At 57.5% G+C, this 15,748-nt stretch overlaps 1 protein-coding gene across 2 annotated transcripts; it reads left to right on the forward strand.

The window, feature by feature from the left end:
• Positions 1-268: 268 nt before the first annotated feature.
• On the forward strand, positions 269-14,911 carry MFNG (MFNG O-fucosylpeptide 3-beta-N-acetylglucosaminyltransferase). Of its 2 annotated transcripts, XM_021091517.2 has the most exons (8): positions 269-718; positions 4,999-5,047; positions 5,441-5,543; positions 5,946-6,099; positions 8,200-8,285; positions 10,332-10,497; positions 11,901-11,986; positions 13,989-14,911. In XM_021091517.2, the coding sequence occupies exons 1-8, from the start codon at positions 461-463 to the stop codon at positions 14,053-14,055; spliced, it is 969 nt and encodes a 322-aa protein (XP_020947176.2). In that variant the 5' UTR covers positions 269-460; the 3' UTR covers positions 14,056-14,911. The 2 variants fall into 2 exon arrangements, with proteins under 2 accessions (XP_020947176.2, XP_084881152.1); XM_085025026.1 differs by lacking the exon at positions 10,332-10,497.
• Positions 14,912-15,748: the final 837 nt, after the last annotated feature.

Raw genomic sequence — 15,748 nt, forward strand, 5'->3', positions numbered from 1 at the left:
GAAGAGGGTATTGAATGAGCTGAGCCAACCGTCTCTGGGGAGTGGGAAGGCCGGAGGGCCCCTCCCTTCCATCCGGGCTTGGAGGGGTGGTGGTTATCGGTCCCGCCCCCGCCCCTGCAGCAGCTGGCAGAGCCAGGGCTGTCCCTTCAGCGGATGCATCTTTTTCAGCCACCTCTGGGCTCCCCTGGGCCGGCCCCGCCCCCGGGCTGCGTGGGAGGCGGGGGCGGGACCAGGCGCCCCGGAGCCGCCGGCTGGGCGGCCGCGGAGCAGGTGGAGGCTGGCAGCGGCCCGGCTGCCATGGCTCAGCCTCCGGGCGGAGAGCACCAGGTCCCACCTCTCCCCTCCTGGCCTGCCCGCCATGCCTGCCAGACCTTTGCCTTTGCAGGGGCTCCCGCCTGACCAGCCTCTCCTCCTCCTCTGCTAGGGATCTGGGGGCTGAGCCGTCTGGGGTTCTGGGCCAATGCAGTGCCGGCCCCTCCGGGGCCTGGCGGGAGCCCTCCTCACCCTTCTGTGCATGGGGCTCCTGTCCCTACGGTACCATTCCAGCCTGTCCTCGCAGGGGGTGCGGGAGACCCCCAGGCTGAGCCCGCCAAGCCCTCGGCCCCCTTCTGAGCTGCAGCTGCACGATGTTTTCATCGCCGTCAAGACAACGCGGGCCTTCCACCGCTCCCGCCTGGAGCTGCTGCTCGACACGTGGGTCTCCAGGACCAGGGAACAGGTGACACGCGGGCAACTGTGGGCTGCAGGAGTGGCCCCGGGTGTGAGGGACTCACAGAGACCTTTCCACCGAGCTGGGGTCCCTGGCGGCCTGGAGGGAGAAGCTGCTTGGCCACCTGCCTCGCCTGGGCTGTCTTCCTGCTGCTCCCCTTCCTCCCAGGATGCGGGGCTGCTGTGGCCCTGACTGTGCCCCTCGCTGGCCCCGGAGCCAGATGCTCCTTGGGCCCACTGCTGTTTCTTTCTGGGTAGAGGCTGGGCTCCCTGGTTCCCACATGTCCCTTCTTGGAGGGGTCCCTCTATTGGCTGGTGGTTCTGGCCCAGCCTGGCTTAGGGGCGATAGTGGGTGTCAGGCAGCTGTGGCAGAGGCTTCTGAGAGGTCCCGACTCTGACACGTGCCCGGGCCATGTTGCCTCCAGATGAGCCCTGGGTGCTGTGCTTCTGCCTTGGCCATGAGGGTGGAGCACAGGGGCTGAGCCACCGAGGAGGGGACAGTCTAGGTGCAGCCTGTTTGAGAAGAGAGGTGAGCAGGGCATCTTTTAGGATTCCTGAGTTCCCTGCCCCCACACCTCTGCTGCCCAGGATGTGCCCAGGCGGTGGCACCTCACCTCCTGTGCTCCATTTCCTGTGGGGCAGTTTCCGAGACAGGGCGTGTGCTCCGATGCTGGTGGCGGGGCATTGGTGGGCAAGAGGACGGAGCAGAGGGCTGCCCGGCAAGGGGGACTGTGTGTGTGTGTGTGTGTGTGTGTGCGCGCGTGCTCACATGCAGAGAGCCAGAGTATTAGTGTTGGACATACAATGACAAGGGGCGTGCATGTGACAGGGGTGCATGGCTTATGTCTTTCTGGGGAGGCAGCTCTGTCAACCTGAGTCCCTTCTGGCTCTTCTTCTCCGCCCACCCAGTGTCCCCCTCAAGCAAAGCCAGTGATTTGGGGGTGCTGGGGAGCCATCTCTTGGGGAGGTGGAGGGGCAGAGTCACACAGATGCGCATGCGTGTACACACACACACACACACACACACACACACACACACAAACCCCGTGTCCCCACTTTGGCAGCTGGCTCAGAGGGAGGAAGTGACTGAGCCTTTGGAGGAGGCTGGGGGCTCCTGGAGACCAAGGAGGAGGGGGAGGTGGTGCCTGGAGGAGGCCAGGGCCCCCTGGGGAGGGAACAGCCCTGCTCTGATTTCCTGGCCCAAAGTCCTAGCACCCTGGATTAACCCTTTCCTTGCCGGGTCCCCAGCACCCCAGGCTCTTCCCTGGTGCTCCGCGCCACTTCTCCTCTTGGGGCGATTCTGGTTCCGCTTGCGGAAGCTGCTGAGCCCGGCCCTCCCCACAGACCTTCCTGTTTATGGTGCCGCGTTGTGTGTACCCGGGAGCGTGGCCTCACGTGGTCTGAGGCCCTTTCCTGTCTTGTCGTGATCACCCTGGTGGTGCCCCGGCTCTGGATGAGGGAACCGAGGCTGAAAGGAGGAAGTGCTTTGCCGGCGTCACCTGAAGGCCTCCTGCTCTACCGAGACCCAGGGTCCCAGAGTTGCCTCCTCACTTGTGCCTCTGGCCTGGGGGTCTGGGCCCAGCAGAATCAGGATGGCGGAGAAGCAGCAAGCTGCTCAATCCCAGATGCTACGCAGGCGGCCTCAGGGGAGTCCCTGCCAGCTGCTCAGCATCGAAGGGACAGAGTATCAGGTGCATCGTCTGTTTAACCCTCACAACGACCCGAGTGCTGGGTACGGATATTCCCATTTTACGGATGAGGACACTAGCAAGGTTAAACAGGAGTGGATGAGTTCACTCAACTGCACACTCCCGCTCCCCCGCCCCTGCCCCTAACGCAAGGGGCAGAGTCTCGAGATCTTGTCTCTGAAGGCAGAGTTGAGAAAGGGAAGAGGAGTTCCCTTCATGGCTCACGAACGCGACTAGGATCCATGAGGGGGTGGGTTCAATCCCTGACCTCGCTCAGGGGGTTAAGGATCCAGCATTGCCATGAATTGTGGTGTAGGTCGCAGACGCGGCTTGGATCCCGCATGGCTGTGGCTGTGGTGTGGGTTGGCAGCTGTAGTTCCGATTTGACTCCTAGCCTGGGAACTTCCCTATGCCACGGATGCAGCCCTAAACAGAAAAAATTAAATTTAATTTTAAAAAAATGGGGGGGGGGAGATACTCAAACAGAGGAAAAGGAGAGGAGACAGGGGGACCCCCTATCACCATGCATCTGGCCCCCCTTGGTCTCCACCCTTCGGCTCGTCTCTCCCTGTGACCTTGGCCAAGGCCTTTCCCCCTTTAGCCCTGTTGCCTCATCTGTAGGGAGGGTCTCGGAGCCTCTCTCAGCTCTGCCATCCGGAGCGGGGCTGAGCTGGTTAACTCCAGGGCTGGGCACCCGCCCCAGCTGGTTAAGGGCAGCCGGGTGGCAGGTGGGCCTTTGTGGCAATGGGCTGGGGCTCATGGGAGGCCTTTGTCCCAGGCAAAGGGGGTGGGCTTGGGGGAAGGCACGTTTTGTGATCCAGGGGAGCCTTTCTCTTCCCTGCAGTCCTCGAGGGCAGGGGGAGAGCAGCAAGGGCCCCTCCTCTCCCCTCCCCTGCAGCAGATGGCCCCCAGCCACCCCCTCCCCTGACCCCAGCAGGCTGTCTGTCTCTTTGTTTCCCTGCAAAGTTTTAACCATTGTCGGGGGGGCCTCCTTAAACAAATCAAATGCAACCCTCCGCTCAGAGGAAACTCTGCCCATTGCTCTGTGCCAACCTCAGGATTCCGGGGGACCACCAGCCTCATGCGTCCTTCCCAGCCCCCAGGCCCTGCTGGGGACCCCTCCTTGCCCCCTTCCCCCACCACTGATTCATTCACAGGCATTCCCTGGCCCATTTGGCCCAGGCTCCCAACTTGAGAGAGTTCCACTATCTGGTGGCTCTTTGGTGGCAAAAGTTTGCCAGGGAGAAGGGCAAGAAAGGTCTGACTTAAGGCTCCCTCGGGGGGCTATGTTGAAAACAGACTTGGGGTGGGGCGGGCAGCACTCGGAGAGCAGGGCGAAGGTGACTGCAGCAAAGGGGCCGGGGTGGGGGGGGATGAGGGTGGGCTGGACCGGGGCTGGCCGTGAGGGCTGGGGGAGGAGTTGCACCCCAGGTAGTTTGAAAACTGAGTGGACAGAAGTTGCTGACAGACCGGATATGGGTGTGAGAGAAAGAGAGGAGGCACGGTGACTCCAAGGTGGGCATCCCAGCAAGATGGAGAAGAGCGAGTGGCACCCAGGTCCGGGGGCGCTTGGGTGATCAGTGTTCACATGCTGAGTCTGAGGCCCCCGGGGAAGAAGTCTGGCTGCCGTGGGAGCTGAACGCGGGGAGAGGTCCAGGTCCGTGGGTTCAAATCTTGCCAAGTGCACAGCCCTGGTCCATCGCTTAGCCACCATTTTGCCACCTGTCAAGGGGATGGATCATAACACCTGTGTGGTGGCTTATTGAAGTCTGGGGGGGCCAGGCAGGCGACAGCTGTGGGTGGGGTGCCTCTCCAACCTGGGAGGCGCATAAGGGCCCCTGACACTTGCACAGGGAATTTGTGCGACTGTGAAAGTCGGGACCATCTCCCTAAGTGGTTCGCTGCCCTAGAGTGGGTCTGTCTCCTGACCAAGTGTTTGGGGTTGTGTGTGTGTGATTGTGGGGGGGGCCAAGTGGTACTATATAATGTGTGTGTTGGGGAGGCTTGTCTTTTTCGGTCTGCATCTGCGGCATATGGAGGTTCCCAGGCTAGGGGTCGAATTGGAGCTGCAGCTGCTGGCCTACACTAGAGCCACAGCAACGCCAGACCCAAGCTGTGTCTGCAGCCTACGCCACAGCTCTCAGCAACACGGGATCCTTAACCCACTGAGCGAGGCCAGGGATCAAACCAGCATCCTCGTGGATACTAGTCGGGTTCATTACCACTGAGGCACAACGGAGCTCCAAGTGCGTGTGTGTGTTTGAAGAAAGTGTGATTCTGCCAAGGGTGTGTGAGTCTGGCAGGGTCCCTGTGGATGCCGGTCTGTTAAGCGGCTGAGTGTGAGACCCTGAAGGGGCTAGTGTACACGCTGAAGTTGTGTGTCTACAAAAACTGGGTTGTGTGTGTTGTATTGGGCAGGGTCGGGAAGCCGAGAAAGTCCTGTGGTCCTAAAGCAGTATGTGACTCTGAGAGGGGTGTGTGTACGTATGGAGGACAGAAGTCAGCTGTGTATGTGTCGCCCTGAACTTGGCTGTGATGGGCTGTGGGCTGGCCTGGGACGCCCCTTGCCCGACCCCAGCCCTGACTCCTTTCTCCTTCCTAGACGTTCATCTTCACCGACAGCCTGGATAAAGGCCTCCGGGAAAGACTGGGTAACTCTGGGTGGGGAGCCCGTGGCGGTTGTCAGGGAAAGCTGGGGTGGCTGTCCCCTGGCCTGGGGAGTCCCCAGGGAAACTTTGGCAGATGGGGATGCCCCCTTTGCCCAGGAGGGGAGCAGTCTTCTTCCCTGGAGAGGGGTATGGGTGTGGGGACGGGCTGTGTTGGACAAGGCTCTGAAGACCTGGGTCCCAGCCTGGCCTCCTGTCCATTAGCTCTGGGGTCCTGGACACTTCAGCCCTCCCTGACCTCAGTTTTCCCATGTGTCAAATGGGAGTGGCCAGACTGCTCCAGGCTTTCTGAGGCCCTGCCTTGCTCTGTATTCTCGCCCGCGCAGGGCTGTGGGGAGGAGCTGGCCAGGGGCCCCTGACTTATCCTCGCTTCTCCAGGGTCCCACCTCGTGGTCACCAACTGCTCCGCAGAGCACAGCCACCCAGCCCTGTCCTGCAAGATGGCTGCTGAGTTTGATGCCTTCTTGGCCAGCGGGCTGAGGTGAGTTCAGCTTGGTCTCTGGGGGCAGGTGTGAAATTTGCCTCAGGTCAGTTCCTAAACAGGGCTCTGGGTCAAAAAAGCCAAGTCCTCTGGGTTCTGTGAATGCAGTCCTGTAGGGCCTGCTGGGGTCTGTGCAGACCGTCTGGGTTCAAATCCTGCCGTTCACTGCCTTTGCGACCTTGGACAGGTGTCTTCACCTTCCTGAGCCTTGGTCTCCACCTGTGAAGTGGGCACAGCTTCCTCTTGGGCTGACACGAGATGCTGCCCGGCACAGAGCAGGTGCCTTAAATATTAGCCGCCCCCACTCCTTGACTGTTGACTGATTATGGGGTGCAGGGGAGTCTGGCTGGCAGCCCCTTGGGAACCTCTTGAAAGCTCGCTGTCCCCATTCCATCCCCACAGGTGGTTCTGCCACGTGGACGACGACAACTACCTGAACCCGAAGGCGCTGCTGAAGCTGCTAAAAGCCTTCCCGCGCACCCGGGATGTCTACGTGGGCCGGCCCAGCCTGAACCGGCCTATCCACGCCTCTGAGCCGCAGCCGCGCAACCGCACGGTGGGTGCCTCCCCTGCCGCCTCCTTCATGCATTGGCTGCTGGTCCAGGGAGGTGGGGCCTATAGGGGGCGGGGCCTATAGGGGGCGGGGCCTCTAGGGGCGGGGCTGTGAAGGGGTCCAGCGGGTGTACTGGGTTTCTGATTTGTCCGCATCCCTGTGCGTTTAGGCAGGGGGCTTCGCCTCTGTCTTTAGTCTCCTACTTTATGGAATGGGGAGATTGAGATGATGCCGGTAAGGCACAGAGACTGGCGCTTAGTAGGACCTCAGCCACTGAGGAGCAGTGGTTCTTGCTCTTCTTCGTCCCCGTCCCATCCCCAGTGAGCGTGGGGGTGAGCTGAGGCTTCCACCGCAGGGCTCCTGACCACCTGGTATCACCATGCAGTTGTGCAGGTTGTTAAAATGCTGAATCTGCTGGGCCAGGTGGTAATTTGCCTGGGGCCCCTCCACCCTCCCCTCCCAGGCACCCCTTTTCTCTCCAGAAGTCACTAGCCAGCAACTGAGGAGTTGACACCTGGCCTAACAGGGTCCCCGGCACCAGCTTCAGCTCCAGACGTGAATGAGCAGATTTAGGTCGCCAAATTTAGAAAACAAATAAACAAAAGACCAGAATGCCCTTTTAGTTTGACTTTCAGAGAAATAATGAAAATGTTTTAGTCTAAATATGTTGCATGGTTTTCTCCTGCCCCCCAGAACCCACTAGGATTCTGGTGTTCAGGTAGCCCAGACCCCTCGGGCTCTGTTGGCTCCCCTGAACAGGCAAACCAGGGTCCCCCTCTCTAGAGGCAGGGCCTGGCACAGGAGCTGGGCTCGCTGTGGGGCTGTCGCCTTCCTGGGGTCACCATCTGTTTCACTAGGGAAACCAAGAGCAGGAAACATAAAACCTTAATTATCTGCAGCTAATCAGCCTCTGAGCTCTAATTAAATCCTCCTGGGCCCTGGGGGTGTGTGTGTGAGCGAGCTGATTCCAGGTGAGGCTGGGGTGTGTGTGTGTGTGTGTGTGTCCCCGAGGTGTCCCCCCAGGCTCCCACACCACTCCACTCCCGGCCTAGGGGTTGACAGCTCTGCTCTGGAACCTAAAAAGAAAACAAAAAAGAAGGAAAGAAAGAAAAAGAGATATCAAGGGGCTTGCAGGCCCCAGGGATTCACTGGCCTGTCTGCCCTTCTCTCTTTACTCCATGAGAGGCCTCATTCCCAGGAGGTGGGAATGGTGAGGCCAGTGCATGTGGCCTGGTGTAAATGGCATCAGAATTATATTTACTGGTGACCCTGTAAAAGCATGTTTTCCTCACAGCGTATAGACCTCAGGGAAGGACTCTGATTGGCTAGCCCAAGTCACGTGCCTGCAGCTAAGCCAATCACTGGGTTAAGAGGTGTGGTCTTTTGATCCATGATTCCTGGGGCACCTACTTGCCTCTGTGACCTATGAGAGCAGGTGCCTCCTTGAACCATGGGGGGAGGTAGAGTCTTTTTTCTGGGGATAGGGGTAAGGTGTACTGGGTGGCCAAACATGGTACACGTCCTCTTGAACTGAAATCCAGCCAGGTTGGGGTCTAATTGGTGTCTCCATCATTCTTTTTTTTTTTTTTTGCTCTCAAGAACACTAGTACCCCACCTGGTACTGAGGGCTTCCGCTATTTCCACCACCTACACTGCAGCTTTTGGCAATGCCAGGAATCGAACCCAAATCCTCACGGATATTAGTCTGGTTCTTAACCTGCTGAGCCACAATGGGAACTCCTTTCTATCTTTCTTTTTTTCTTTCTTTTTTTTTGTCTTTTTAGGGCTGTACCTGCACCATATGGAAGTTCCCAGGCTAGGGGTCGAATTGGAGCTATAGCTGCTGGCCTATACCACAGCCACAGCAACATGGATCTGAGCCGTGTTTTCAACCTACACCACAGCTCACGGGCAATGCCAGATACTTTACCCACTGATCGAGGCCCAGGATCAATCCTGCATCCTCATGGATACTAGTCAGGCTCATTACCGCTGGGCCATGATGGAAACACCTCCATCATTCTTAATTAAAGGGATGGCCTGGCTGTTGACCCCACCCCCAGATTCACCCTGAACTTTGGTCCTCCCCACCTCTCTCCCCAGAGGCTGGTACAGTTCTGGTTCGCCACTGGGGGCGCCGGCTTCTGCATCAACCGCAAACTGGCTTTGAAGATGGCCCCGTGGGCCAGGTAAGCAGAGACCAACAGACAGGTGGGGAGGTTGGGGGATGCGGGATCAGGTGGTAGCTGGTGCGTGTATGCGAGGCCTTTGCAGCAGGAAAGGCTTGAGAGCAAGCTCAGGAGAAACCACCTCTTGTAGCAGCTGCATCAGGGTTACACAGTGGTGAGCAAGCCACCTGCCACCTTGCCCTTGGGGGTATACTGCCTTGGGCGCTCTGCCACACACAGGCAACCGTGTCATCTTTAGGAGCCTCAGTATGCCCATCTGTAAAATGGACCTGATAACACAATGGCCAGTGGTTGTAAGGGTTAAATGAGAAGGACTTCCCAGCAGACATTTGTTCCTATTTTCAGCCCTTTTCTGACCAGTCACTGCCACAGGGGAGGTGAAGGCCAAGTGGCGGGGCACTTGGGAGGGAATAGGACCTTCTGCTTGGGGACTGGAGGGAAGGCTTCCTGGAAGGGGTGGCATTTGAGCTGGGGTGGTCCTAGAGGGCCCCAGAATTGGGGGGATCATGGAAAGCGTGGAAGCCCGGGTCGGGGGTACTATTATTCTAGAGGGGATGTGGCAAAGGTCTAGCCTCCCGAGGTCTGACGGGCAAGCTGTTACTTTTGTTAACAGCTGTCACTGTCACTACCTTGAATTGAGGGTTGACTCCGAGCCAGGCCTGTGCTTTGCTAAGAGTGTCACAGTCCCCAGGGAGGAAGGGGTGTTGGCCTTATTTCTCCTTGGCCGAGGAAACTGAGGTTCCGAGGGGTTAAGCAAGGGATTGGTTCAAGGTCAGCCAGGTCTGAGGTCACTCAGGTCCAAGGGTTGCGTGCTTTGCCACCACCCCCGCCTGCCCTACCTTGCCCTGGCTGCGAGGGGTCCTCTGGGGGCCAGATGGCCCCTGACTGGGAGAAGGAAAGCTGTCCTCGGTCCTGTCGACAGCAGGTGTGCACACGTGACCAGGAGAGCTTTTGCTCACCTCTGTGCTCCATTCGTGCGAGTTAGGAAAAGGCCTCCCGCTCTGGACAGGTGCAGCGCCCGGGCATGGCCTGAGGAGGGGAGGGGAGGCTGGCTTTCTGCATCCACTTGGCCCCTTGGTCGGGGGTCCCAGCCTGGCCCCCCAGGGTGTTCAAGGGGTATGTTGTCAGGAGATGTGCCTGCCTGGAACTCCGCTCCTCCCTCCGCCAGCCCTCTCACCCCACCCCTCATTTGGCACCTGGCTGCCTCCAGCTCATCCTATAAGACTCCGTGAAAAAACTGCCACTGCCATGATTAAATAAAAAGCAAAACAAAAGACGGCCACCTCCTCTGGGACTTTGCCTTGCCCTCCCCAGGCCTCGTGCTTCCCTCTGACTTAGCTCCAGTCCACCTCTGAAATGACCTGCTCTTCTGTTTGTCTCCCTCCAGAATGAGGGTGACTGCTGAGGGCAAGGAAGCATTTCTTTCTCATCTCTGTGTCCTCAGCCTCTGTATCATAGTAGCTGGCACAGGGGGTGCTCAAACTCAAGAGGGAATGAATGGGAGTTCCCAGTGTGGCTCATGGGTTAAGAACCAACTAGTATCCATAAGGATGAGGCTTTGATCCCTGGTCTTGCCCAGTGGGTTAAGGATCCAGCGTTGCTGTGAGCAGGCGATGTAGGTCGCAGATGCTGCTCAGATCCCGTGCTGCTGTGGCTGTGGTGTAGGCTGGCAGCTGCAATTCCAATTTGACCCCTGGCCTGGGAACTTCCATATGCCATGGCTGCAGCCCTAAAAAGACCAAAAAAAAAAAAAAAAAGAATGAATGAATGAAAAGAGAGAGAGAAGGATACCTTTAGAAAGGGCTTCGTCTCCATTCCTTCACTTAATGCTCACAACCAGCCCTGGGAGGGCAGGGCCATTATCACGCCCATTTTACAGAAGAGGAAACAGGCTTCCCGAAGGTTTGTGACTTGCACAAGGCCACGTGGGAGGCAGACGCTAGAGCCGAGCCCTGCTCTCCCCGCTGGCCCTGGGCAGCGGGGGAAGAGTCTTCTGGAAGGTGTGGAGGGCCTGGGCCGGTGCCCATAGCATGGTCTGTCCCTCAGTGGCCCCCGCTTCATGGACACATCTGCCCTCATCCGGCTGCCTGACGACTGTACCGTGGGCTACATCGTCGAATGCAAGCTGGGGGGCCACCTGCAGCCCAGCCCCCTCTTCCACTCCCACCTGGAGACCCTGCAGCTGCTGCGGGCTGCCCAGCTCCCGGAGCAGGTGAGCACTGGGGGAGGTGTATGTGTGGGCTCTTCCCTGTTGATGGGGAAACTGAGGTCCCGGGTGACAAAGGACCCCCCTTTAGGGCACACAGTGGCTCGGCGCTCTCCACCTCTAATCCTCAAGAGCTGGCATATGTGATGCTCAAATTCTTTGATCTGGTTCCCAAGCGCCAGCTGGAGGGACCTGCCCAGAGGAGATGAGACTCGTCTTGAGGTTCAGACCACACAGTTAGTTCCCTGCCTGCTCCTGCCTTCTCTCCTCTCTTCACCCTTCCGTCCTCCCCACATCCCTCCAACAGCGCCACATCTGCCCTTTTCTTTTCTATGGCTGCCCCGTGGCATATAGAGTTCCTGAGCTAGGGATCAGATCTGAGCTGCAGTTGCAACCTATACTGCAGCTGGGGCAACACCGGATCCTTAACCCTCTGTGCCGGGCCAGGAATTGAACCTGCATCCTGGTGCTGCAGAGATGTCACAGATCCCATTGCGCGGCAGCAGGAACTCTGACTCGCCCTTTACCACTTTACTTATGGGCAGCCCCCTCCTTCAAAGCTCACCTGTCTGGAAGTTCCCGTTGTGGCTCAGCAGCAACTAGCCTGACTAGTATCCATGAGGATGTGGGTTCAATCCCTGGCCCTGCTCAGTAGGTTAAGGATTTGGCATTGCCATGAGCTGTGACGTAGGTCACAGACTGGCCTTGGATCCCGGGTGGCTATGGCTGTGGTGTAGGCCGGTAGCCGTAGCTCTGATTTGACTCCTAGATTGGCAACTTCCATATGCCGCAAGTGTGGCCCTAAAAAGCAAAGAAAAACCCCAAAACGAAAAACGCACTCACCTGTCCACTGCTCTATTGCTTTTCCTTTTTATCCGATGTTCCTTCCTGGGAAGACCTGGGTCTTCAGCAGGGACACTCAAGTGTAATGTCGGGTGGGGGTGGGGAGTGGGGGCCCGCCCCGTCGGGGCCCCTCCCCCACCTGGCAGGTAGTGACTGCCGAGGTCCAATTGGTGCTGCCGCCACCCTCCCACTCACGGGGAGGAGAGGGACTGCCAGGGTCCTACACTGGGTCTCAGGAAACCTCCGTCCAGCGTGCGACTTACTGGGAAGGCGCCTTCCTCTCTTGAGCCTCAGATTCCCGATCTGAAGATGACGGAATTGTTCCAGCCACCCAGACGAACTGGACTCTTGGGGCTCAAGTGGGATTCTGGGAAAATGGAGTGGGGCGGGCTCCTGAGCGGGAACCCTCATTGCTAGTGGTGGAATTTCAGGTGCACAGGCAGCCTTTCTGTGCCCCTCAAAATGCCTGTGTGCCTTCTCTGTTTCTGCCAAGATGCTGCCCCCTTGTGGGGTCCCCAGTGGGATGCCCCCAACCTTCACTCTCTTCTCCGCTTCTCTTGGTGCAGGTCACCCTCAGCTATGGCGTCTTTGAGGGGAAACTCAACGTCATTAAGCTCCACGGCCCCTTCTCCCCTGAGGAGGACCCCTCCAGGTGGGTCAGGGAGCTGAAACGGGGGGATGGGAGGGGAGGGGCCTGAGTTTGGACATCCGAAGATGGGGGAGCTGGAAGTGGAGGAGTGGTGTTCAGTCCCCTCTCGGTCACTGGCTTGCTGTGTGACCTAGGGCAGGTGCCTTGCCCTCTCTGGACCTTAGTTGCCCCATTTGTAACACAAGGAGGCTGGGCATCACAGCTCCGAAGGGCTTTCCCAGACCTAATTCTCTGGGATGCTTCAGGAGCCCCTGAGAGGCTGAGCTGTCTTCCCTGAGCAATGGAGATGCTTCCTGGAGGAAACTCAGGCACTCAGGGAATTAAAAAACATCTTTCTGGAGATCCCATTGTGGCTCAGTGGCAACAAACCCAACTAGTATCCATGAGGACGCAGTTTTGAGCCTCAGCCCCATTCAGTGGGTTAGGGATCCGGCATTGCTGTGAGCTGGTGGTGTAGGTCACAGACCCAGCTCGGATCCTGCGTGGCTGTGGCTGTGGTGTAGGTTGCAGACGTGGCTTGGATCTGGTGTTGCTGTGGCTGTGGTGTAGGCTGGCAGCTGCAGCTCTTATTCCACCCCTAGCCTGGGAACTTCCATAGGCTGTGGGTGTGGCGCTAAAAAGACAAAGACAAAAAAACCAAAAAACTTTCTTAGGCTCTTTGTTCCTTTGGTGATGCTTTTTTTGGGTAGAGCGCTGGATGGGGGGCTAAAATGCCACCTGGGCACCTTGTAATTCTGCCCCCAAAACTGGCCCCCGGGGGATTAGGGCTCTTCTGCTTGGCCCCCTCCGTCCCAACCCCTGCCCAGATTGCTTAGAGCCTGTGACACAGCCTGTGACTTACTGTGGCAGGGGAACAAGACCTGCTCAAGGAAGCAAAAGAAGCCAGTGGGGCTGGAATGTGGGAGAAGAAAGGCGAGTGGCCTCAAATTCACTTGGGGAGGTGGCAGAGGACACCCCCCCAACCACCTCCATGCCCATTGTAGGCTCTGTCTGGACTTTGGATTTATCAGAAGTGTGTAACCCTTAGGGGAGCCAGCACTCCTGTCCCTTGAGCTTGGAAGAGCTGTCTGTCTGTCTATCCCAAGGCCACTGGGCCAGGGCTGTGTTGAACAAATTGGACATTACAAGGAGACAGAATTTGGCTTAATATAGGGGGGAAAACAGTTCAAATTTCCAAAAGGAAAGGAGCTGCCTTTTAATGGAGTGAGCTCCCCCTCAGTGGAGGTATGCAAGCTACAGCTGTACTGTTAAGAGCTTTAAGAATTGGTGCTAAATTCTCTCAAAGCCCGAAGATTCTAGAATGCAAAGGTTCCTGCCTAATGGAGCTGGAGCCCACTGGGAACTCAGATATGTGTGGTCAGATGGTGTGACCTCAGCTGAGGTCTCTTTGTGGTTTCTGTGGCTTTTTTTATTTGTTAATTTGGCCGCACCCGCGGCATGTGGAAGTTCCCATGCCAGAGATTGAACCCATGTCACTGTTGCAAACTGTGTCGCAGCTGTGGCAATGCCAGATTCTTAACCCACTGTGCTCCATGGGAACTTCCTGTCCGGCTTTTAAAGTCTGTATAAACTAGTGGTTCTCAACCAGGGGCCCTTTAGCACGGCTCGCCCAACCCTGGTCAAGGAACAATTGACAACATGTGGGGACATTTTTTTGGCTGCGCCCATGTCATGTGGAAGTTCCTGGGCCAGGGGCTGAACCCGAGTCATAGCAGCGACCTAAGCTGATGCAGTGGCAACACTGGATCCTTAACCCATTGTACCACCGGGGAACTCCATGTGGGGACATTTTTGATTGTTAAGACTTTGGGCGATGCTACTGGTGTTTAATGGGTAGAATTCAGAGATGTTGCTAAACTTCTTACAGTGCACAGGACAGCCCATGCCCCAAGAAAGAATTATCTGCCCCAGGTGGAAAAACCCTGCTCCAAACCATTTCGGCGACGCGGGCTTTCCTAGGCGCCCACGGAGGTGACCGTCTTGTCTGTTTCTGGTCTTGCCACAGGTTTCGCTCCCTCCACTGTCTCCTCTACCCGGAAACTCCCTGGTGCCCACAGCTGGTGGCCCGATGAACCCTGATCCGCTGGGTGAAGGTTGAGCTGAGGCATCTGGTTGTCCTTTGTCGCCCAGGCAGCCTGTCCGTGGCAGGTCCTGTGGGGTGGATGCTCCCTGGCAGGGCCCCTGAGTGGTGGGCAAGCCCAGGATTGGATGGTGGCTGGCGGGGAATGTGTCCCAAGCCCTCAGGAGGTGGCTCGGAACAGGTCAGGGCCAGGTGCACTGGGTGAGGGCCAGGGAGGCCTCAGGGGCTGGGCTGAATTCAACAAGGGTGGGGGTTCTTGAGCTGCTGAGGCTCAGGAGTCCTAACCTTCCAGAGAATTACATGGGCTTCTGGGTGTGGTCCAGTCCCTGCCCTCGGCTCTGGTCTCTCGGTCACTCTCCTGGGGTTAAGCACTGGGCCCCCCACTCCTGGCTTCCTTGGCTGGATCCCGTCCACCGAGGGGTCAGTTGGAATAATGGCAGAATCCAGGGTCTGCGGCTGACCAGTCCCCAGTCCCTGCTCCCCGTCTGATTTTGTGGGGAGCATCAGCATGCCCAGTCCTAGATGATGGAGCAGAATGGGTCCCAGCCAATCACGATAGTCCTTTTGCTCACTCTCCCAGCTTCCCTTGCTCTCAGGGGCTACCACATGGCCCAGCTCTGGCCAGAGGCAGAGCTCTATCTGTTAGTGTGAACTAAGCAAAGCCAACAGAGAGGCTTCTTGGGAAGATCTTGCAGCCCCATACCCTATCTTCCCTCTGTGAATGTGGATGTGATGTCTGGATCTAGGGCAGCCACCTTGCTCCCATGAAGTCAAGGTCAAGACAATCATCCATGGCTGTCCTTTCCAACGTCTGGTTCTGTAAGAATATTAAACCCTTATTTGTTTAAGTCTCTCTCCATTTGGTTGTCTGTTACATGCAGCCAGAGTCGTTCCTGACAAGGGCAGGGTCTTTGATCTGTCTGTCTCTGTGGTGTTGAGTTGGGTTCCTGAGCTAGACAGCCCTGCTCTGCCCTTGCTGTCTGTGGCCTTGGGGAATCCACTTGGTCTCTGTGCTCTGTTTGCCCATTTTATAGATGAGAAAAGGAATATCTCCTTCATGGGTGGAAACGACGCGGGGTTTGTAAAGGGTGCAGCACAGAGCCTGGCACGGAGAAATGAATGGTTTGATGGATGGGGGTGTTAGTGACGCGTGCTGTGTCATGGTGTGTAGGGCGTGTGTGAATGTGCATGGGTGTGTGTGTGCCATGCCCCTTTCTCTGCTTGTCTCTGCACAAGGACGTATGTGGAGTGTATGGCTGTGTTTGTGTCACGCTTCTGTGTGTATGATGCACACGAGTGTGAATATATGCATGCCATGAGCTGCGGCTTGCTGGGGGTGATTCCTCCTTTTATCTGCCCTCGTGGCCTGGGGTCGGGTGGCCAGAGCATCAGGCAAGGCAGACTGGAGCTCAGGGATTCAGCCTCTGGTCTCAGATAAAGGGGCACTTTGATGGCCCAGGGAGAGCTAATTCAATATAAGCGCCCTGAGAATTTCACATTCCAAAGAGGTTGCATGAATGGATGAAAGTGATTGCGGTAAAATTTCAGGCCTGGTGGAGCCTGGGGGGAGGGAGAGGGAGGGAAGGTGTCTTCTCTCTGCCCGCATCATGCCCAGTGATGTTGGAAAGTGGGGGTCACACTGGGGCTCGGGGCTGGAAGGAGGAGGGAGGAGAAGTCCCGAGGGG

This window comes from Sus scrofa, chromosome 5, assembly GCF_054392235.1.
Source record: "Sus scrofa isolate SSC_HxYL_T2T_F1_AM1 chromosome 5, Sscrofa_HxYL_maternal_Yorkshire_Landrace_v2.0, whole genome shotgun sequence".
Taxonomy (NCBI): Eukaryota; Metazoa; Chordata; class Mammalia; order Artiodactyla; family Suidae; genus Sus; species Sus scrofa.